Here is a 25125-nt window from a genome sequence, read left to right as displayed (position 1 = left end):
ACACACACACGTATATACAGACATATAGAGAGAGAAGTTGCAAAATGAAAAAAACAACATTTTTGCTGTTTATATATAAAGGTTTTATGTATGAGATATACTTGAGAACAGAGCTCGGATACTATGGTGGCAATGTGACTGGGTGGGTGGAACATTGGGCTAGATCTCAAGAGACCTGGGATTTGTCCCTGACACTGCCACTGGCCTGCTGGATGACTTTGGGCAAGTCACTTCCTCTCTGTGACTCAGTTTGCCCATCTGTAAAATGTGGATAATGATAAGTTGTAAAGCGCTTTGAGCTCTAGAGATGAAAATTGCTATAGAACAGCTCGGTATTATAATTTACTGTGGTGAGGGAGCTCATACAAAATTCCAGAATAGATTGGTAGATAGATCAGATGAACATATTACTTTTGAGTGGCGGAGCCATGACTGAATTATGCAGAGTCTTCATTTATCTTCAACAAATGGCAACAGAAACTGCGCAGCACTCTACACCAACCTCTCCCACCGCCCAACCCTCGACTTATTTTGGGCATAAGAACAGCCATAGTGGGTCAGACCAATGGTCCATCTAGCCCAGTGGCCAATGCCAGTTGCCCCAGAGGGAATGAACAAAACAGGTAATCATCAAGTGATCCATCCCCTATTGCTCATTCCCAGCTTCTGGCAAACAGAGGCTAGGGATACCATCCCTGCCCATCCTGGCTAATAGCCATTGATGGACCTATCCTCCATGAACTTACCTAGTTCTTTTTTGAACCCTGATATAGTCTTGGCCTTCACAGCAAAGAGTTCCACAGGTTGACTGTGCATTGTGTGAAGAAATACTTCCTTTTGTTTGTTTTAAATCTGCTGCCCATTAATTTCGTTTGGTGACCCCTAGTTCTTGTGTTATGAGGAGGAGTAAATAACACTTCCTTATTTACTTTCTCCACACCAGTCATGATTTTATAGACCTCTATCATATCCCCCCTTAATTGTCTCTTTTCCAAGCTGAAAAGTCCCAATCTTACTAATACTCCTCATATGGTGGCCGTTCCATACCCCTAATCATTTTCGTTGCCCTTTTCTGAACCTTTTCCAATTCCAATATATCTTTTTTGAGATGGGGCGACCACATCTGCATGCAGTATTCAAGATGTTGGCGTACCATGGATTTATACAGAAGCAATATGATATTTTCTGTCTTATTATCTATCCCTTTCTTAATGATGCCCAACATTCTGTTTACTTTTTTGACTGCCACTGCACATTGAGTGGATGTTTTCAGAGAATTATCCACAATGACTCCAAGATCTATTTTTTGAGTGGCAACAACTAATTTAGACCCATCATTTTTTATGTATGGTACAGTATACGTATATTGCTCCTTTGTTTTTCTTTTAATCTCCCTATACATTTCAGTTTTGAAATATTTTGCTTATTGTATTATAGAAACGAACATATCATTAGTATGGGTGGAATTTAGCTTTAAGCACTTGTGGAGGTCACTAACGTACATAACAGTTTGAATAATTACTAGGAATTGGGAGATGTAAATATTTAAATGATGGTTATCATGATGTGATGTGATATAAACATGTTCATTCACAAAAAATATGCACAGTACTGATACAGTCCACTTAAACACCTTTCAAAAGGAACAAAACTGTTAAAGTATAAGTGCATTAAAATATGCAGAATCTTTAATAAAGTCCTTTTTGAAGAACACCTAATTAACAACAGAGTTTTTAGGACCCAATTCTCATTTACACCAAGGCCCCTTTACACTGTCAGAGTGGTGCAAAGGGACCTAAATGTGATCAGTCCCTGACAGTCCAATGTAATACAACTTTAGGGCCGTTCCCACTCGGCCAACTCACATGGGAACAATTCCCTCCTACTGCAGAGCATCTACTCACGTGAGCCAGGATCTGCCCTTATCTGATTTAGTCACTTATGCTCAAATTATCCCAAAATGCTTCACAGCAATGTTAAGATAAAAATAATACCAGAGGGAAAGAGAAATTAAGGTGTACAGGAGAAATATACCAAAAGCTAAAATGCCACAGAAATTAGATTTTAACAAAGAACAGACCCATTAAAAGAACTGTGTCAAACAAGTGTCTGTGCTGAGACAGGAGCATCCAGTCAACAGATTTCTGCTGTCCCATGGAAGGTTATTTGACAAATCTTTTAGCTTTACAGAGTTTTCTAATTGCTTATTGTAATAGGGTCAACTGCACCCAGAGCACCCCCTTGGTGCCAGGGGTACTTCAGTACCGCCCTCCCTCTGTTTGCTCCTTCTTCAGGACTTAAACTCCACACAGTATATTATAAGGAACTTATACATTTCCCCCTGGGGTCCAGTTTATTCAGTGCTCGGGTCCATTGGCCCTCCAGGCTCCAACCCCACTTCAGTGTCTCTCTCTTGAGAATCCAAAATAACACAAAGTCTTTCAAAAGAGAACTACAAACTCCTACGGATGCCAACTTTGGTTGGGGGAATTCCCGGAGATTTCATCACATGACATAATCTTTAATTAAGAATTAATCTTTAATTCCTGGAGACTCCAGGACAATCCTGGAGAGTTCGCAACCCTACAAACTCTCCCAGCCCTCATTCCAGTTTCAGCTGGGCACAGACTGTCCTCTGTCAGGGTCTGTCTTTCTGCTTCCTGCCTGGAGACTTTCCTTCTTTACAGGCCCTCCCCACTGGTGCCTTCCTACCTGCTGACTCAGGGCTCTGCAGGAGTCTTCGTTCTCTGTACACACTCTACAGAGACAGCCACCATTTCCTGGACATCCCCCCTGCAGCTTCTTGCTGCTTTTATACTGGAATCACCGGATTCCTTTCAAAGGGGCTCATTCTGTAATCAGGGCGGGGGCTAACCTTCAGCCATTAAGGGGTGAGCCACCCGGTTGCACTCCCCTTGTTTTGTATTGTCTGTATCATTAATAGTGAGTCACTGTAGTTTACGTGGGGCCTGATTCTGATCTGACACTGGTGTAAATCACTGACTTCAATGGAGTTACTTAAGATTTACACCACCAGAGCTGAGATTAGAATCAGGCTCATGAACTTCAAGCATGCATACTTCTTCTATTTTAATGGACCCCTTAACAAACGTTGGGACTGATTTTGGTGCTGGTGAGAGGGAGGGAGTGTTGCACTGGTCAGTCACGCACTGGGTGACTAGGCACTCTGTACACTTCCCAGCTCAGTTCTGGGAATGCACCTTCATTGGGACATGCTGCTCCCTTGTTATCTACAGCCTTTGATTCGCTGGCAAACTTGTGGTGGGTTATTGATGTGAACAAATTGCCAAATACCTTAAGGATTAGGCTGAGGCCATCAAATTCTTCATTTGTGACCACAACTACTCCAAAGATGACTGTGTTGTACATGAGGGGCAAATCCAACTCCCACTCTCTGGCACAATTCTGCTGCTCATATGGGAGAAGGATTTGGAGAAGCCACGGAAGGCATCCACTACCCATAGCCTGATATGGAGTCTAATTTTATGGAGGCTCCCAGTGCAGCAACAGGCACTAAACTGGGGGTGAGCTGGAGAATTTGATGCACTGTCTCTGATCCATGCCCTCCATGAAAGGGAATGCTAGAGCTTTGAAGGCTCTGTGGAGTGATTCCAGTACTGTTCCACTGCCTGAAGCAGTGAATTCCTCTTTTCCCCATGGAAATGAAGTTAATCTGGATTTACACCAGTGTAACTCAGATTGGAATTGAGCCCAGAGACTAAGGACTCAGCAACAGTGTGGCAAAGTGTACATTCACACTTGCATAAAAAGCGTATTTTAACTTTAAAAAAATTTCATTCCCTGGCAAACTGTCCCTGTATTACCATGACATTGCTCCAGCTGTGAGGGCCCTGAGCCTGTCCTAGATCATTCAGCAGTGATTGCTCTAAGATAATATCAGACTGTTATTCTGTTGGGAACTGTCTACAGTGTCCCAGGCCCTCTTCTCTTTTAGGAAAGGGGACATTTGGAGCTAGATGCACCATAAATTAGGGAAAGTATTCTCCGTAGCACCTGGCCCAGAAATGAAATGGCTTTAGTGGAGCCACTCCAATTTATGCGGGTATAACTGACAGCAGAATCTGTCCCACACCTGGATTTGCACAATCCAGAAGAGCCCCCGTCTCAGGGAAAAAACCAAAGGGAGAAAGAAGCCAGACTGCAATGAAGGACCTTGTGCTGGCTGAGAAGTGGCCAGTTAAAAAGAAAGGAAGGAAGAAAACTACAAAAGAGTAATTATAATTTTTTCTGAATAGAGACAGTCTCTGGTTTAATCCCAAAGACTTTTTTTTAACCTAGGAAATATATTGTCAAAAATCTTTATAACCATTACTTACTTTCTGGACACTTGTATTCCCAGTAATTGTACCTGAATCTCAGCTCAGAGATCTCTCTCAAATGTTATACAGTCATACCATGCCTATTAAGAAGACACTGTGTTTCCAAGCAATCACCTTAGAAGTTTCACTATAAGAAAAGAATGTGCAAGAAGACTTTGTAAGATTAGTATGCACAAGCAATGGCATGCATTAGGTATACAGCGGAAGAAACAAAGCTTGCATGCAAAGTATATGTCAGTCTCTAACACCAATGCAAATTATTTTTCACTTGTAAGGCTTACATGCTTACTACAGCCAAATGCACTACAGGTATTTCATAGCCATGTATCTGTTATGTCTTGAAATTTCATTAATATCAACTGAAGGTCTGTGTCAAATGGCAGCATAAAAATATACATTATAAGGGGTTCAATTCTACATAATCATTCTTTGTCATTGTGATTTGAATCCCTTCTAACATTCCTCTAGCGATGTAATGAAAAGCAATTTTTCTTATACACCAATCACAATGCATATTTCTTCACACTTGTAAAGAACCTCAGGCCAATAAAGTTCAGTGTGAAAAGACATGGATGACTTATCTTCTGTTACAGATACAGCAGGTGAAAGAGATAAATTGGTTGCATACCTTTCTGCCTTCTACACATTGCTGGAGCTCTGGCTTAGTCAGGACAGAATACTGACAGTTGTGTGGCTGCCATATTATTTCTCGCCAGTCACAGGTTCTGTTGTCAGAACAGCTGAGGCAAGGCACAATCCACTGCCCTGGAAAACAGCAAAATGTCTTTGACTCTCCTACATATTTTTGCCAGCAGGCTAAGGTACTCTTAATACTTAATTAATGCGACACTGTCTAGTTCTGTCTCATGTAGGTTTTAATAATTTTTAACTCTGTTATTTTGGAAGCTTGAAAATAGTATTTCTTGGTACTGTGCTAGTCCTTTTCCAGTTAGCAAACACTGGTATTTTTGCTTTGCCTGAAAAATTTGGGAATGTCCAGATCCAGTGTTTTAATTTGGGCTCATTCCTAGTTTTCCTTCCTCGTAGCAGCCAATCCTTGCTAGGAAAGGAAGCATGATTCAAGTGGGTAATGCACAAAAATGAGACAGAGAAGATGTGGAGTAGAATTTTCAAAAGTGCTTCAGTGACTGAGGAGCCTAAGTCCCATTTTCAAAAGTGACTTTGGTGCTAAGGTCTCACTGAAAGTCAATGAGATTTAGATTGTTAAATGCCTATGTCCTTTTTTGAAAATAGGACTTAGGCTCCTAAGATGTGGTTTACACTACAGACCTTTATCAGTATAACAACACCGCTTAAGGGTGTGAAAAATCCACACCCTGAGTGACGTAGTTATACCAACCTCCCCCTCCGCCCCACCAGAGACAGCACCATGTCAGTGGGAGAGCTTCTCCTGTCGCGATAGCTACCACCTCTTGGGTAAGTAGATTAACGAAGCCAATGGGAGAGCTCTTTTCCATAGGCTTAAAGCGTCTTCATTAAAGCACTACAGTGCCACAGCTGCAACAATGCGGCGTTTTAAGTGTAGATGTGCCCTAAGTTACTTACGTGCTTTTCAAAATTTTACCTCTAGGTTTTAGTGAAAATTAATAGAACTAAGGGCGTATCTATACAGTGAGTTAATGTGCAGCAAGCCGGGATGTGACTTATTCAGCACACCAGCTTGCCATACACTTACTGTCTGTGTGGACCCTACTACCGTGTGCTAAACGTTCCCTAGTGCACTTTGACATACTCTTGTTTCAAATGCACTATGTCAAAATGCACTACAAAACTTTTAGTGCCTAGTAGCAGGATCTACAAGGTAAGTTAGTGTATCGCCAACCAGTGCGCTACAGAATCACACCCTGGCTTGCTCCACATTAACTCGCCATATACAAAAGGCTCTGAAGGGAGTTGAAGAGACCTGAAAGTGCTCAGACCTCATGAGGCCAGTTCTACACTGGGAAGACTTTGCTGGTGCCAACTGCAACCCACCTATCCCCGCTCTGGAGAAACAAACTCTGTTAGTAAAAATGCACCTTTGCCAGTTTAACCATATCTACAGTAAGGGCTTTTGCTGGCACAGCTGTCCTGGGCACAGATCACATCTCTTCACACCCCCTACTAACCTAGCCAGCCAGCAAAAATTTGCAGTATAGTCCTGGTCCTCAGTATTTGACAGCCTCTCGTCTACAACGGCTGTTTCTCTTCCGGCAGCATCCTCTCTGCACAAGGTGCTGGTAGCTGCTTCTGCAGTGGCAGGCTTAGAACATTAAACCAAGCCTTGTAAGTGGTTATTGATTTATTTGTTCTAACTTCTCAGTTAAAGGAAAAACTATTATTTAGAATTGGTTGGTCTTTGCCACCAGATTCCTTTAGGGCTGGGATCAGCCTTTCTACATTTTCAGTTGGGATGCAACTGAGGCTCAAATCATCTTCATATATTCTTAGGTTTTAAGCCCAGAAGGGATCATTAGATCATCTAGTCTGACATCCTGTATAGACTGTAGAATTTCATCCAGTTACTTTTGTATTGAGCTCAATAACTTATGTTTAACTAAATCACTTCTTCTGGAAAGGCATCCAGTCTTGAATTGAAGACATCAAAGATGGTGTATCCACCACTTCCCTTAGTAGTTTGCTCCAATGGTGAATCACCCTCACTGTTGTTATGGTTGTGCCTTATTTCTATTTTAAAGTTGTCTGGGTTTAACTTCCAGCCATTGGTTCTTGTTCTGCCTGTCTCTGCTGGGTTAAACAGCCATTTATAACCCAGTACTTTATTCCCATGAAGGTACCTTATACACCATAATAAAGTCACCTCTCAAGCTCTTTAATGTCTCTCTGTGAGGCATTTTTTCCAGCTTGCAATAATTTTTGTTACTCTTTTCTGCACCCTCTCTAATTTTTCAACACCCACTGTAAAATGTGGACACCAGAACTGTACACAGTATTCCAGTATCAGCCTCACTAATGCTGTGTACAGAGGTAAAATCAGCACCCTACTCCCACTCAGTGCTCCCCTGTTTATACATCCATAGATCCCATTAGCCTTCTTTGCCACACCACTGCACTGGCAAATCATGTTGAGTTGCTTGTCCACTATGACTCCTGAATCCTTTTCAGAGTCTCTGCTTTCAGAATACAGCCCCCCATTCAGGAGGTATGGGTTGCATTCTTTTATGCTAGAGGTATGACCTTGCATTTGACTATATTAAAATACAGTTTGTTTGAATGGATCCAGCTTATCAAGCAACCCAGAGCCCTCTGTATGGCTACCTTGCCCTCATGTTATGTACCACTCCACCAATCTTTGTCTCATCTGCAAATGTTATCATCAATGATTTTATATTTACCTTCAGATCACTGATGAAAATGTTGAACAACATTGGGGCTAGAACCCTGCAGAACCCCACTAGAACATCCCCATTTGATGATGATTTCTCATTGACAACTACTTTCTGAGATCGGTCTGAACCTGCTGGCTCATTACTGGGCACCGTTACTTTCCCACTGCAACATCCAATCAATAGGGGGATCCATAACCCCTCCAGCACAAGAAAGGAGGCCAGAGGGGACCTGGAGGTTGTGTTAGATAAACAGCAACAAGCTGGAGGCAGCTGGCTGGGAGCTGGTGGCAAAGAGAAAGCCAGACAGGCTGGGATCTGGGAGCCAGTTTCAAAAGCAGCCTCTTGCTGGCAAAGGGTCCAGTGGCAGTTGCACCAGATAGAAACCCAGAAGTATCCTACCGACTGGGGTGGGGGGGGCATGGAGAGGGAAGGATGAGCATATGGACAGGCCTGACTAGGAGTATAGGTGCTGGACAAGAGGACTGGGCTCTAGCTGGGGGATCGGCAGGCCAGTGTGTGACTGCCTGCAGGAGAGCAGTGGCCTGGAGTGAGTACCTTTGGCACCAGACTGCAGGGGCCCCACCTCCTTACCCCTGGACTGGACTGTCCTCAGGGGCTGTGTTAGGGACTGTTCATTTATCTTTGGTTTGTAACTTAAAGCAATCATTAATTGCATGATTTATTGCTGGCATCCTTCGCTATTTGTCAGATGCTGTGTTTATGGAAACACACCAAGGGCTAGAGACTGAAGGGCCTAGAGCTTGGAGCTCCTCCAGCACTTGCCGCTGAGCCCGTGGTATGCCCAGCATGCTACCAGCCATCTAGGGGACTGCTGTTCCACAGCAATCAGAGGGTATGTCTACAACACAGCAAAGAAAAACCCACGGCGAGCCTGAGTCAGTTGGCATGGGCCAGCTGCAGGTTTTTCTTTGCTGTGTAGACATACCCAGAGTGACCCCCTGCAGTGGGGCCAGTTACAGTAGTTATATGGCCAGAGCTGATGAAACACCTCAGATACGTGCACTACCTTCCATAATTGGACATCTCTGGGCCAAGTTATCTGGAAGACACGTTGGCAGCTTAACATTGATAAGTGCAAGTGACATAGGAGTTGTAAGTTCAAACAAATTGAAGGTATGTAACTTGCTATAAGGTGGGTCAAGTGGGTAAGGAGACTTTGCAAACAGAGTTTGGATCAGGTTCAATATTGCTACTCCAGTAAGGATAAATGGCATGAAGTCTTGGCTTCAAGTCTATCCTGATAAGGCTAAGGTCAATGTATTGGTTGTGCAGTATGGAGGAGGAATCTTTGAAGATAAGTAAATGCCTGTGGATTCTTCAATTCCTTGCTTGGTACATTTTTTTCTTGTCCGTTAAGAGGACAGGAATTCATTCAGTGCTGATTTAGCTGAATGGTTTATTTTAAAATTGTAGGCTTGGGGATATGCTTTTCAGGGGACTTCTGAGCAATAGCTATGTATTTGTGAGCATCTGACAGCTCAAGAAACACCAGAGATCCATAACATATAGGGTATTGAGTCACATTAAATCAGAAGCGCTAGGAGGTTTAGGGGGATTGGCAGTGGGATCCAGACTTAAAGCTTTTAGTCTTATTTTTGCAAGTCCTGCATAGGTCAGTAGTGATTCCAAGTCACTGCTATCCAATGGCTGTCCAAGGGCCTATGTGATATGATTGCTGTATCAGTCCAATTTCTAGTGGACACATCAGAAAAACTACTGTCACATTTGGCAAATTTGTCAGTCTTGACAGAGAGGCCAAGGATGAAATGGTTGCAGAAGCCAGGCTACCCTCCCACCTTCTGGAAATGGTCTCTCAAAATAGGTGTTGAGGCACATAAGTTAGACAGTTTTGGGAGATGATCTTCCACTGCCTACACCCAGGCTTTATTACTTCTGAGGAGAAATATTAGTTCAGTCTCTGTTGCTGTCAACCCACTTTCAACTTGACTTGAACAGAACGTAATGCATTTGAGTCTCTGCACTGACTTCTCATTTGTTGGATAAATGCTGGCTCTGTTTGGCTCTGAGAACCCTTCATGTCAGAGATTGCCACTGTCACTGGGTGCTTTGCAGTTTGAGGTAGTAGATCAGAGGAGTCGTGGTGTATGGTCGGCTGCTTGAGCTGTCTGCTCTCACTACTACGCTAGGGCGTGAGGCTGGGGACAGGAGCAGGGAAGGCAAAACAACAGGAATGAGGCTTCTAAAGATCTGCCTGTCACTTTTCTGGCTCTGGTTACACTAGCCCAGCTTTTGGAAGCACAAGTTTATTCAGGCAGCCTAAGCCCCGTTAGCCTCATGTGCCAGGCACCTGTGCAGGATTAGGAACATTTTGGACACTTCTATGGATATGTTTAATTTTAATCTATAAAAATATAGCAGAGGTTGAGCATGAGACTGCGGAAAACAAGACTGCCAGGTCCTAGATACCTTGAGAGTTTCTTCCTGACACCTTGATGAGAAAGAGGATTTGCATAGGGGTGGCCTCAAACATACAGAGGGGAGATCTGAAGCAAATATATTTGGTAAGTGGCAGGGTGTTTTGGCTTATCAGACAGATAAGTATAGAGTCCTCCCACATAAAACTGGCATAAATCTTTCCTGTCAGCCCTTGGAAAGCCTTGCAAGAGCACGTAAAGGGCAGTATTTGTCCTATACTCCTGCCACTGTGCAAGGTAATGCACTACCTAGCTCACACTGCTATGAACTGTACACATACACACGTATGCCTAGAGGTTGTATTAGTGAATGATGCACAAAGGGCCTTATTCAAAGCCTGCTGAAGTAAACAGGTGTGTTTCCTTTGACTTCAGTGGGCTATGGATCAGGCCCTAAAGTTCTAGCTTTTGCTGTTCAAACTGGTGGGGGTGTCTATATGCTTAGGGATTTCATTAGGCAGGTGACTTGCCACTATGCAGCATAGGGAGGGAAGGTTCTGTGGATTAGGGCACTAACCTAGGATTTGGGAGACTTGGCTACAAGCCCTTGCTCTGCCACAGACTTCCTGTGTGACCTTGGGCAAGTCTCTGTGCTTCAGTTTCCCCCCTGTAAAACTTTCCTACCTTGGTGTTGTGAGGGCAAATACATTAAAGATTGTCAGGCATTCAAATACAATGATAATGGCAGCCATGTTAATACCTGACAAAATCTAGCTCACACCCTTACTGCTATGCTCCCTTTAAGAATAACAGAGTAAGAACAAAAAGAAAAGGAGTACTTGTGGCACCTTAGAGACTAACAAATTTATTTGTGCATAAGCTTTCGGATGAAGTGAGCTATAGCTCATGAAAGCTTATGCTCAAATAAATTTGTTAGTCTCTAAGGTGCCACAAGTCCTCCTTTTCTTTTTGCGAATACAGACTAACATGGCTGCTATTCTGAAACCTGTCAGAGTAAGAACAGAATGTTTGTCTTACTTTGAATTTCCTGACCTATGTTGGTTTGTGACCCAAATCTGGGGCCTGGGAGTTTTGTTCACAGAAAACAAAGAATATTCCCAGTGTAAAAAAACAGTATCCCTAATGGTAAGTTCTTTGGGGGGAGGAGTGGTTTAAATTTAGCAATTGTATAAAAACTGGGCATTTAATTTCCTGACATTTCAATTTCGTCTTGAAAATCAAGTAAATAAAAGTTCTGGCAGTAACTGTAACTTTGGGGATCGCTCTTCCATTACAGAACTTTCTTCTTAATATCACATATATTTGTGAGTGGCTCTGTTTTTAAATCAGAAACTGAAAAAGCAAAATATTGTGGAACTGAAATGTCTGAACAATAATGGTGACTGAAAATGGTAAGTACCACATGAAAAACTTCTTCAAACTGTTTGTGTGATCTGTAATCACAAGTGCTCTCCCTATATTTAATAAATAAGTAGATTGATCCTATAGCACAGGGGTTCTCAAACTCCATTGCACCGTGACCCCCTTCTGACAACGAAAATTACTACAAGACCACAGGACAGGGGAATGAAGCCAGAGCCTGCCTGAGCCCTGCCATCCTGGGCTGGGGGGGCCAAAGCCCAAGCCCCACCACCATGGGTGTGTGTGTATGGGGGGAAGGGGCAAAGCCCAAGAGCTCAGCTCCAGACAAGGGGCCTATAACCTGAGCCCCGCCACCCAAGGGTGAAGCCATCGGGCTTTGTCTTTGGCCCTGGGTGGTGGGGCTCGGGCTTTGGCTTCGGCCCTGGGCCCCAGAAAATGTAATGTAATGCTAGCCCTGAGGGGTTGTGACCCACTTTGGGGTCCCAACCCACAGTTTGAGAACCGCTTCTAAAACGTATGCTAAAGATTTGCAGTAAATGTAAAAAATGAGTGAATGATGATGTATGTTATAACAAATGTTGTCTATAGGAAGCATTATTCAATGCCAACAGGATACCTGTAGAATGAAGAGTGGTTATACTCATATGTATTTTTAAAAAGCTGCAACTTCATATATTTTTGTATATAATAATTACGCCCTTTACCAGCTGTGAATTAGTAATATTGGATGAAATGGGTACCGAATGAAAAGGGCATCACACAAAATAGCCATAGATCTTGCCTTTTTGACATTTGAATGATACCAAGGCATTGCAATTAGTACACCGGACCCTCGCTAGAGCACGCGTCTATATAGTGCAAATTCGCATATAACATGGTTGCGGCCATGGATCCCAAATTTAATTACTTTAATTGGAATTCATCTTAACGCAGTCCCTGCATTAACGCAGAACCGCGTATGGATCCCAAATCCCGCGTTCTAGCAAGGGTCCGCTGTATATTGAGCCAGCTGTCTACCCCAACACACATGCACACCCAACTCTGAGAAACACTGAGGTATTGGAGCTTGGAATGGGTTCCATGCCATACAGTACATGTTTTCCAATCAGCCAGGAACCTGCCAATTTTCTAATAAATGTTCTTCCAACACTTACTAATAGTGTTCACACCGTGTTGAGGTGCACTAGCAGAGCTGAGGAGTGCAGGAGGATGGGGTCCAGGGAGTTGGGGTACACTGGAGAGTGTGGAGTGCAGGAGGATGAGGTCCAGGGAGTTGGGGTATGCTGGCAGAGCTGTGGAGTGCAGGGGATAGGGTGCAGGGAGTTGGGGTATGCTGGCAGAGCTGTGGAGTGCAGTTCGGTGCACTGGCAGAGCTGGGGGGCCTTCCATACCCCCAAACTCTTTCTCCTCCCCTACCATCCATCCACATCTATCCCCCTACTGATAACCCTCCTCCCCTTGCTGAAGCCCCAAACCCCTCTCTCCTGATTACCCCACTCCTCCACCCCGCTATACCTCTCTTCCCCTCCCAGGAGGTGTTCACAAGTCTATTACCCCCTCCCCCAAATACTTTGATTACATTCCTCACCCGCACCCCCCAAACTGCCACCCATGACTCACAAATCACAGCAACCTCCAACCATTCAGTCCAAAGCTCCTTTTGTTTTAGGAGAGAGCTTGTGATTAACTTCTCTTGAGTTCTGTTCATTGAAGGGTGAGCTCACAGCCATCAATCTCAGACAGGTGTGTGATTACGACCCCTGTTTTCTTGCCGTAGCTATAACTCAGGAATCCCGTGGTGATATAACCCCAAACTTGGGTCACAAAGGCTACCCTACGCCCCCATGAAGTGCGCCAAATTTCAAAGCGATCTGATTACCCATTTGGATTGTAGAGCACTTACAAATGTCAAGTTTAAAGTATATTTTATTGGTGCATGGGCAGTGTAAAAATGTACATTTTATTAAATTTGGTTCTCAGTTTGGGTCCCCAAAAAATTTAGTGAGAAACTCACACTACCTTGGGTAAAATTAAACAGATTGAGACCATTTTGACCCACACCATATCAATAGTTTGATTTCTAGCTCTGCCCCAAAAAAACCCACCTAGAAACTTTTTAAAAAATGGCTATTTTTTCAGGGTTTTTATCTTTGCAACCCTGAGCTCAAATGACTCCAAATTTGGGTCACTAGCTCTACCCGGTACTCTCCAGAGGCGCACCAAATTTCAAAGACATCTAACTAAAGCATGTCAATTGTAGAGGACTTTGAAAGGTCAGTCTTTGAACAGTTGTCATGACGCAAGCTTAACTACAGTGGCACGACCACACCACTGTAATATTAAACGTTAAGCTATGATCTATTAAGGCCCAAATCTACATTTGTTCACACAAGTCCATATGGACTTTCCATAGACTACAGTGGCCTGATTCATATGCAGAAGCTTCGCAGAACTGGTTCCCTTGTTTTTAAGCCACTGTGTCTCTTTTGTGTTTTGCAAAGTGCCAAGCACATGGGCAGCACTTAAAACTAATAAGTAATATTATAATAATACTGAACATGTAACTATATATCATGTTACAGCCTGGTTGAAAGCTCATTGAAGTCAATGGGAGTTTTACCAGTGGCTTCAGGAGGCTTTGGATCAAACCCTTAATTATTGTTGTTGATTTTTCTTACTATCACTGGAATCATTTATCAATCTTGTGGTTCCAAACTGAGATAGATTGCAGGCAACTACCCTGGTTTGACATTAATACTCTGCATTTACTGATGAAAAACAGACATGGGGTAATTAAGGGCCTTGTCCTGAAAGATGCCGAGTGCCTCCTGGGTGGTGCTGAGCCACCTCAAATCTACTGAAGCAAACAGGAGTTAAGGAAGCTTAGTCCCTCATTGGATCAGATCCTAGAGGACTTGCCCAAGGTCAGACCAAGCGAATAGAAACCAGGGGTGAAATCCTGGACCTATTGCAGTCAGTGGAAAACTTCCAAGTTTTGCCATCAACTTCAATAGGGCCAGGTCTTTGACTCCCAGTCCTCCTGACCATAAAGGCCATCCTACCTCTTCAGGGGTTTGGAAGAGTCAGGATTTTGATGTTTCTTTGAATACTTAATCTATTTAACAATCAAAGGGGAGACAAGGGGAGCTGTGCCTTAGTCAGGACTTCAGGCTTGCTCCTAAGGGCACCTGCACAGCTCTCGTTGCCAGGATCGGGATCTCAGTCCATAGTTACAAATGTGAAACTCATTGCCAAACTATTCTACTTGTAGTTAACATTTGTAAACCGCATGAAAACTACACAGCAATATATAAACGCTGAGTACTGCGCACTCAGCACCTGGGCTGAACCTTGTCATTTAGATGGTGTTAGCTACCTTCACTGTGTTAACAAGAAATTATTCTTCCATTTCTGTTATGCCCTTTGACTCTTTATATATTGAATGTTGTTTCAATTTGAAACAGTTGCACCACAGATATTATTTATCAGAAGGGTATAATGTATTTTGTTCTTCATTTAGCTACATGCAGCATTCAAAGCAACATGGGCTCTAGGACCCTGGGGGGGGCGGGGAGGGAAGAGGAGTTCTTGTGGCACCTTAGAGACTAACACATTTATTTGGGCATAAGCTTTCGTGGGCTAAAACCCCACTTCATCGGATGCATGCAGTGGAAAATACAGTAGGAAAATATATATACACAGAGAACATGAAAAAATGGGTGTTGCCATACCAGCTGTAACAAGACTAATCAATTAAGGTGGGCTATTATCAGCGGGAGAAAAAAAACGTTTGTAGTGATAATCAGGGTGGCCCATTTCCAACAATTGACAGGAAGGTGTGAGTAACAGTAGGGGAAAAATTAGCATGGGGAAATAGTTTTTACTTTGTGTAAGTCGGAGAACACTTCAACCTCCCTGGACACTCAATTTCAGACCTAAAAGTCACAATTCTCCAACAAAATAACTTCAAAAACAGACTCTACCGAGAAACTGCAGAATTGGAATTAATTTGCAAACTGGACACCATTAACTTAGGCTTGAATAAAGACTGGGAGTGGATGGGCCATTACACAAAGTAAAACTATTTCCCCATGCTAATTTCCCCCCTACTGTTACTCACACCTTCTTTTCAAACTGTTTGAAATGGGCCATCCTGATTATCACTACAAACGTTTTTTTTTCTCCTGCTGATAATAGTCCACCTTAATTGATTAGTCTTGTTACAGTGTGTATGGCAACACCCATTTTTTCATGTTCTCTGTGACTATATATCTTCCTACTGTATTTTCCACTGCATGCATCCGATGAAGTGGGTTTTAGCCCACGAAAGCTTATGCCCAAATAAATTTGTTAGTCTCTAAGATGCCACAAGTACTCCTCATTTTTTTTGCTGATACAGACTAACATGGCTACCACTCTGAAACCTGAGGGGGGGAGATTCCCAGATCTCAGGCTACAGCCCAAGCCAGAATGTCTATGCTGCAATTAAACAGCCCTTAGCCCAAGCCCTGCAAGCCTGAGTCAGCTGGCACAGGCCAACCGTGGATGCCGTGTAGACATGCCCTACGTTTCTGCTAGTAGTATATACAGTAGTATGATTTTATTTCCATTTGTCTAATAAAGGAAGATATAGAAATAAATATGGTCTTATCCTGCAAAGACTTCAGCATGTGCATAATTTTATGCACATGAGTATTCACATTTGTAAAAATATACAAGCTTAAATCTTTGTGGGATTGGGTCCAATATATTTCCACATTCAAAACTGCATTCCTTCTATTATGAACTGAAGAGCAAGCTTGTTCATATTGACCTGCAGCATATATCTTAATTATTATAAAAAAGACATTTAAACCATGCTATTTGGCTTGTCCATTGTGATGTTTAACTCTCTGTGCACTCGTTTATATAAAAGGGGCATATTTGGGTTAGTTTGTTTATTTAAAAATTTGATTACTATTTTTGTCTCTTCAAAACATGGAATTGGAAACATAAGACTACGGCTGGTAAAAATGCCAATAGGTTTTTTTATTTGCAAAAAAACCCAAAACAAACTATTCTAGGGTTTTCTTCAAAAACTTGAAAAAATTTAAGAAAAAATTCCATTTAAAAATGTATGTTTTTGATGGAAAATTGTCAATGAGCTCTACAAATAATAATTATACAGGGAAACTATCTTCTCTGAGGAAACTGTTTCACTCAGAAAAAAATGTCTCTTAAACCTAAACTGCCTGTGTTAATCATGTAAGTAAAATACGTAAACAAAAGAGTCTGTATAGCAACAAAATCGTGGTTTCGCTTGTGTCTTTTGTGTGCATAGAGAAAGGACAAGGAGATTTTGTGTGTTTTATTTTAGCGGGATGCAGGTATTTGTTTTTAAAAGGGAGCGAATACATTAAGAACCAACCTTTTGTGTCCCCAGCTTCACAAGTCTTAAACTGTGTCTCTGAAATTGCTGAAAGGTACTCAGGAGACAGAGGCTGTAATCCACAGGATTCCTCCGGCTGAATTAGCGAACCACAGTCCTGAATTACAATGAAATTAATTAAAAATCACAGTAGCATATCCAAAGCATTTGACAATATGCATGGTGTAAAAAACTTTTGTCAAGGACAGCTAATGAGAGAGAGAAAATATTTGGATTGATTCTGAAATCCATTTGTCCTTCTCCATTCAACACACTTTCAAATGTGCTATGTACCAGTGATTTGCAACGAACTGCCAACCTACAATCAACGTGAAAAAGGTTGCATTGAGCATCATTTTTGTATAAAAATAAATATACTTTAAATTCTAATCGCCATTTAATTCTTACTTGCTGCCCACATTAATTTTATAGAGAAAACCTGCACTCACATAGAACATATTTACTTGATGATATGTGACAATTTAGCTTCAAGAAATACATGTATACCCACAATCTCATGTGCAAAGGAAAGACAGACAGAGAAAGAGAAAAGAGGAATCTCAAGAGGAACAAATGATTGAGCTGCCAGAGGGGCTGGCTTGGAAAGATTATTACCTGGGGTGGGAGATGGACATAATGAAATATAATTTACCTCAAGAGTTTGGGACATGCATACCATAGACAAAAGGAAGACCCAATAACGATCCATATATTATATTAACATGAATAACCGTCTATGCCAAAGAATACTTAAAATTAAAAAAAATTCTTATAAATAGCCTTAATTTTTTCTTTTTCATATTTATAGTAAATGTGTGTGTGCACGGAGATCTACAATTAATACAATCCACAGAGAATACTGAAGTACTAAATTACACCGATGGAAGAGTATACACTGTAAATACATTTTGTTGAACGGACTGGTTTCCTGGAATTAGATCATTTCACTGAATGTTATGGACTTTAAAAACTTATATAATGGAATTTAATTAATGTTTGGCACTTTAGAAATCTGGGAGTAACAATCTGGCATAGCAATCATTTTAAAATTAAAAGACTTAAAGTTTGTGGGTGAATGAGTTTCATTGGCTTCAAGGAAATGAGTCTGTCTGAAAATTGCTTTAGGGGTCTGATCCTGTGAGGCACCACCAATTTCCAGTGGGACTATTCGGGTGCACGATTACTGGCATTATTATGACTTAGCAGGCTTGAGCCCTTATATTCTAAATAATGTATTGTACTGACATTGTTCTTGCATATATAATATACAGCCATCTGTGCTATGGTATAACTGGTATAATTTGTATTGTGCTATTTCTGATATCAGATTACTATATTATAATTATCTTCATGTATAAAAAGGTGTTTGAATCCCTGCTTTAAATGCTTAGCTCAACTGTAACTATGATACTGCGGCAAGTGCCTCCATAATGCATTCACATTTTTTGTCCTATAACTGTGAAAATGAAAAATATGACATGCTATGGAGATCAAAATAATTTTGCTTTTATGACATGAAAAAATATGAAAATCTGACTGCAACATACATTAAGCCATTTATTTAAATACTCTGGTTAAATTAAACATTATTCTATCGCAATTTCAGTACTCTATAAGTTGATTTTTAATTTTTCATAGGATTATTACTTTTAAACAATTATAAACATACTATACGGTGGCAAACAGTTTAAATAGACAGAATAAACCATATAAAGAATGGACATGTTATAAAAAGATTTTTCACACTGAAAGGAGAATAAAATGAAATGTTTAGAAGAAGGTAGTGAATTTATACTTCCCCTATTAATTGAACTATACTGATTTTTGTCTAATTCTTTATTTTTCTTAAATGATACTAATATAAATACATCTACTGCATGTATTTACGATTGCTTCTAAAATGCACAGCAATCAAACTATTTAGAACAATGTTTTTCAGAAAATATTCTTCGCCTCCACCTTCAAATTAGAACCATGAATGAATGACAACCAGTTAGGTCTTTAGACTGTTGGGGTGAAATCCTAGCTCCATTTAAGCCAATAGGATTTTTGCCACTGACTTGAATGGAGCCATGAAGTCACCCATGAAATCATTAAATACTAGCGTACCTTAATTTTTGCTAAGATTACTCTCGTAGAAACACCCAAAACACAAAAGCAAAGTGCTCTCTCACATAAGGCCTGATTTAACGCCCCTTCAAGTAAGTGGAAAGACTGTCATTGACTTCAAATTGATTTGGATCATTTTAATGCACAGGACTTACTGTAGTGGAGACAGCTGTATCTTTGTGGTTTTTTGCACTACCACCTTACTCCCTCTTTAGGGTTTCACAGTTAAAGAAGGCTGATATAAGCAAATGAATGACACTGAGTTCTTCTAGTGTCAAACCGTGATGTCCTCTTGGAGTCTAAGGGTCTGGACACACTGTACAGATATTTGACAGTATTACTTAAACTAACAGTAACATCAGAAAGCTTCAACCTTGCAGCACAACAATTTGCACAAGGCTTCACAAGGAAGGCCTAAATTCCTGACTAGCCTGCTCTTTGCTCTCAACACAGTGCCATAAGATAACTTAACAGGGATTTTCTTGTTCAGACTTGTGCACAGTGTAGGTGTTTAAACAAAAAAATATTCTTTGATTTTAATTGAATTCACTGGGTGATACCATCAAGAGCAAACGTTGTCTGGCAGGTTTATATTCACTGAGTCAGTTTCATTTGTTAAAAAGCACGTGGTCTGAAATACAACATAGATTGTTTAATAGCAGAATTCTCAACTCGGAGCACCTGGCTGTGAGAGGTCATGGTACCTGCAGGACTTGAGGGAGGCTCATTTTTGCTTTTACAAAAGGTCTAATCTTTTATGATCAAAGACAAGTTTAATATTGCTATATAAAAATGGAGCTGAGGCAGCCAGAGGTCAGACACTAACATTTACTCTAGCTCCATGTATGGTACATTGAGGGCTTTATTAACAGCTTGTGGATTTGTCAAGTTCCCCACAGGTACTGCAGTGCTATGACACCCCTCTCACCATGCCCAAAGATGAAACATCTTGTGATCTTAGGTATGTTTACAAACTATCACTCACTGCAAAGATGAGAGGCAGCCAAGCAAACTTAAATGATACTTCCCCCTTGTCTCTGCTCCTGTGAATACTCATTTTTAAAGGGCAGTCAGAAAAAGAGTCCTGAACGTCTGGACTGAAATCAAAAGAAAGCTCCACTGAAATACGTATTTCAATACATAGCTAGAATTGATTCTTCATATGACTGGTTTAGCATTTTATTAGTAAACTTCACTTTTATCTTTACAGAAGATTTCTGAGGCAATAGCAAACAAAAAGATAGCAAAGCTTTTCCATGTGTGTCGAGGTAGCTTTCTGTCAACCCCAACCAATATTTAGAGAAGGAAAAAGTCTGTTGGGTGAAGGGGAAATCATCTCTTTCTAAAACAGTCTATAGTGAGTTTATGCTTTATAAGAAGCATCAATTGCACCCTTTCGGGTATGTCTACACTACGAAATTAGGTCGAATTTATAGAAGTCGGTTTTTTAGAAATCGGTTTTATATATTCGAGTGTGTGTGTCCCCACAGAAAATGCTCTAAGTGCATTAAGTGCATTAACTCGGCGGAGTGCTTCCACAGTACCGAGGCTAGAGTCGACTTCCGGAGTGTTGCACTGTGGGTAGCTATCCCACAGTTCCCGCAGTCTCCGCTGCCCATTGGAATTCTGGGTTGAGATCCCAATGCCTGATGGGGCTAAAACATTGTCGCGGGTGGTTCTGGGTACGTATCGTCAGGCCCCCCGCTCCCTCCCTCCCTCCCTCCGTGAAAGCAAGGGCAGACAATCGTTTCGCACCTTTTTTCCTGAGTTACCTGTGCAGACGCCATACACGGCAAGCATGGAGCCCGCTCAGCTCACTGTCACCGTATGTCTCCTGGGTGCTGGCAGACGTGGTACTGCATTGCTACACAGCAGCAGCAACCCATTGCCTTGTGGCAGCAGACGGTGCAATAGGACTGGTAGCCGTCATCGTCATGTCCGAGGTGCTCCTGGTCGCCTGTGTGAGGTCGATCAGGAGCGCCTGGGCAGACATGGGCGTAGGGACTAAATTTGGAGTGACTTGATCAAGTCATTCTCTTTAGTCCTGCAGTCAGTCCTATTGAACCATCTTATGGTGAGCAGGCAGGTGATACGGATTGCTAGCAGTCCTATTGCATCATCTTCTGCCGGGCAGGTAAGAGATGAGGATGGCTAGCAGTCCTATTGTACCATCTTCTGCCGAGCAGCCATGAGATGTGGATGGCATGCAGTCCTTCTGCACCGTCTGCTGCCAGCCAAAGATGTAAAAGATAGATGGAGTGGATCAAAACAAGAAAGAGACCAGATTTGTTTTGTACTCATTTGCAACCCCCCCCCCCCCCCGGGCCCCCGTCTAGGGGACTCACTCCTCTAGGTCACACTGCAGTCACTCACAGAGAAGGTGCAGCGAGGTAAATCTAGCCATGTATCAATCAGAGGCCAGACTAACCTCCTTGTTCCAATAAGAACAATAACTTAGGTGCACCATTTCTTATTGGAACCCTCCGTGAAGTCCTGCCTGAAATACTCCTTGATGTAAATCCACCCCCTTTGTTGATTTTAGCTCCCTGTAAGCCAACCCTGTAAGCCGTGTCGTCAGTCGCCCCTCCCTGCATCAGAGCAACGGCAAACAATCGTGCATCTGAGTTGAGAGTGCTGTCCAGAGCAGTCACAATGGAGCACTCTGGGATAGCTCCTGGAGGCCAATACCATCGAATTGTGTCCTCAGTACCCCAAATTTGACCCGGCAAGGCCGATTTAAGCGCTAATCCACTTGTCAGGGGTGGAGTAAGGAAATCGATTTTAAGAGCCCTTTAAGTCGAAATAAAGGGCTTCATCGTGTGGACGGGTGCAGGTTTACATCGATTTAACGCTGCTAAATTCGACCTAAAGTCCTTGTGTAGACCAGGGCTTAAACAACCGCCCTAGGTTTTGAGCATGATTTAGAGCTAACAACTCTGGATGTTTTGTTTCACCTACAGCATGAGATAGTCACCTGTTATTATGTAGTTACCAGTGCCTACATTATAACTTTTAGTCCAGTAGTTAGAACACTCTCGCTTTCTCCCACTCTGGCAGACAGGGGTGAATTGAAGCTGGGTCTCCTACATCCCAGGTGAAAGCGCTAACCACTGGACTAAAACCAATAAAGTAGGCACTTCCTCCTCTTGGATTTTGAATGGGGTCCAATCTGGTAGGTACCGGATCAGGCCCCACATGCAAGTTAGGTGGACAAACCCCTACCTTTCCGTGGTTTGTGAATTGCTTTGGGGCTGAAGCAGGGAGCTAGGTGTCGGGACACTTCGAAAGCAGCAGCAGTACACATGCTCAGAGGCAGAAAGGTAGGCACAACTTTTACTCTGAAAAACTTAGATACACCTCTACCCCGATATAACGCGACCTGATATAACACGAATTTGGACAGAACACGGTAAAGCAGTGCTCTGGGGGGTGGGGCTGCACGCTCCGGTGGATCAGCGCGTCTGGCTCCGACACACTACTCTGAGCGGTGTGTTAAGGGTGCCGGGCCGGGGCCAAGGAGCTGGATAAGGGGCAGAGGGTTTCGGGGGGTGGTCAGGGGCAGGGCCTCCACCCACCCCATGGTCTGGGAGGCAGGAGCTGTGGGGGGGCAGTTTTGGGAGCCTCGCAGGTCCAGAGTGGCCCGGGTGATTAGCGGGGGGCCGGGAGCAGCCCGCTCCGCTTCCCTCATCCCGGCCCCAGCCGTGTCACTTGGGGGAGGGGGCTTGGGGGAAGGGATTCCCCCCCCCTCCCCCGTACTCACCAGCGGCGGCAGAAGCAGAGCAGCCCGGCCCCAGCCCACTGCACTCCACCAGGTTCCAGCTGTGGCGCTCCGCTTCCCGCTGCCGGTGACTGCGGGACCTTTCCGCAACCGCCCCCTCCAGCGACACGGCTAGGGCCGGGGCAAGGAAAGTGGAGCGGGCTGGGGCCGCAGGTGAGTGCGGAGGGCATCCTTTCCCCAACCCTCCCGCACTCACCGGGGATGGGAAGCGGAGTGCCGCGGCTGGGAGGTGGCGGAGTGGAGCGGGCTGGGGCCATGTTGCTCCGCTTCCCGCTGCTGCTGGTGAGTGCCTGTCAGGGGGTGGGGGTGTGGATAGGGGTCGGGGCAGTCGGGGACAGGGAGCAGGGGGGTTGGGTAGGGGGTGGGGTCCTGGGTGTGATTAGGGACGGGGGGTCTCTGGAGGGGGCAGTCAGGGGATAAGGAGGAGGGGGACCAAAGCAAGTTCGATATAACGTGGTTTCACCTATAATGTGGTAACATTTTTTTGGCTCCCAAGGACCACGTTATATTGGGGTAGAGGTGTACTCAGTGAGTTTAGGTGCCTACAGAGTTTGGGGGGAGTTTTGTGGACCACACTGAAGTCAAAACTGGGATTTACACCTAAAACAGGAACTTAGGCACCGACATCTGGGGTTCAAGCACCAAAGTACTTTCTTGGCTCTCACCCTAAGTGCTCAGTGCAGAACACTGAGCAGTATTCCGTGCCAGTCTTACTGAACAAATAAAGGAGCAGTGTATCAGAGCTTATCGTGAAATAATAAGAAATATATAACTAAGCTCATGGGCAACTGATTTTTAGCATTAAATACCATGGATAGATACTGAGAAATGAAATCCCACCTCCTTCTACTACCACAAACCCAAGCTTGTCCAGAACGGTGGAAGACATACACCTTCTTTGTTCATCAAAATGGAGCAGAAGAGGCCTTGCACGACTCCCACTCATTTCCTGAACTCCCAGCTACACTATCTTGCCCACTGTTAGCTCTGTATCCTTAGAAGCCATGCAATCATTAGCGGGCTGCAGCTGATCAGATCTCCTTTAAGTGGCCTGTGGCACGCCTGCCCTCCCTTTACAATGTTGACATTACTGCCCTACTTCATTTAACTCTGTTTAAATTTTAGAAATGACAGAATCAAACTTCTTGCGAAGCAGGCTATTTTGAATGCTCTCTAAGTCTTTTTAGTCTCACTGGGGCTACTTGATCTGGTTCTATTTAAACTAATGCATATTTCTCATTAAGTTCTTTCATCTCTCTCTTTTTAGCCAATCTAGCTCTACTTTTTTATACATAGCTAAAACTTGATGCAAAGTGATTAAAAATGGAACTCTGAAAGGAATGCTAATAAAATTAGTCAAAGAATGAGCTATAAAAAAGTGACATTATAGCTCATTGGGAGGCAATAAATAGTGAGCAGATGGATTAGTTCCACTCTATCAACTTTATTATTATTGCAGTAACAAATGAGCCAACAGTCCAGCATGCTGACTTCTATTCAACTTGCTCTCTATATCTGGCTGAATTAATCAGCGATAGATGAACCACCAAAGATTCAGATGTTCAGTTTGATTCAGCTCAACACCCAATAATGTAGTTGCTTAAATGAAAACCGATTAAGCTTGCAAAAATGGAAATCTCATGCAAGTGGTGGTCTCTTGAGAAATTTCAAGTACTTGAAATCAATGAGAGCTAGGCACCTAAATATCTCTATGGATCTGGGCCTTAGTTTCCCTATGCCTCAGTTCCCCATCTGTAATATTGGAATAATATGCCAGGCATGTTGTGAAGACAATTACAATAAATACATTGTGAGGAAAACAGCTTCTGCAGTAATATGGGGCCATAAAAGTACCATAACTAGAAAAGGAGGGAAGCCAGTAAGCTAGAATCTGGTGGTTGCTCCTTACAGCATGCAGCCTGAAGTTGGGAGGTGGAGGAGGATATGAAATGCTGGGAGTTTGACAATATTGGCAGGGCAAGGCAGGAACATAAGACACAAGAGCTGAAATGTGAGTAAGGTGGAGCTGTGCAGTCTCATATTGTTTTAAATTAAATGGTATGATTGACAATTAGAGAGATAAGGCGGGTGAGGTAATGTCTTTTATTGGGCCAACTTCTGTTGGTGAGAGAGACCCGCTCTCGAGCTACACACAGCTCTTCCTCAGACCTGGGAAAGGTACTCAGACCATCAGAGCTAAATACAAGGTCAAACAGATAGTTTAGCATAAGTAATTAGCACATATGATGATAAACTATCTGTTTCACCCTTTATTTAGCTGTCACTATGAGTATGTTTCCCAGACCTGAGGAAGAGCTCTGTATAAGCTCAAAAGCTTGTC

At 42.9% G+C, this 25125-nt stretch overlaps 1 protein-coding gene across 5 annotated transcripts in view; it reads right to left on the bottom strand.

Moving 5' to 3' along the window:
• CPED1 (cadherin like and PC-esterase domain containing 1) overlaps positions 1–25125 on the bottom strand; it is a 221709-nt gene that overhangs the window by 28399 nt on the left and 168185 nt on the right. For 3 of the 5 annotated variants that reach the window (XM_043550133.1, XM_037888943.2, XM_043550139.1), the window contains exons 18-19: positions 16898–17015; positions 4990–5126 (exon numbers count right to left, since the gene is read on the bottom strand). The exons of 1 other annotated variant lie outside the window; for it this stretch is intronic. In XM_043550133.1, the coding sequence (XP_043406068.1) occupies positions 4990–5126; positions 16898–17015 (255 nt within the window). Of the gene's footprint in view, positions 1–4358; positions 4489–4989; positions 5127–16897; positions 17016–25125 lie in introns of all 5 variants that reach the window. One more of the 5 variants, XR_006291938.1, reaches the window with a different exon arrangement.

Source organism: Chelonia mydas, chromosome 1, assembly GCF_015237465.2.
Source record: "Chelonia mydas isolate rCheMyd1 chromosome 1, rCheMyd1.pri.v2, whole genome shotgun sequence".
Classification (NCBI taxonomy): domain Eukaryota; kingdom Metazoa; phylum Chordata; order Testudines; family Cheloniidae; genus Chelonia; species Chelonia mydas.
This window is presented reverse-complemented; position numbering and strand designations above follow the sequence as displayed.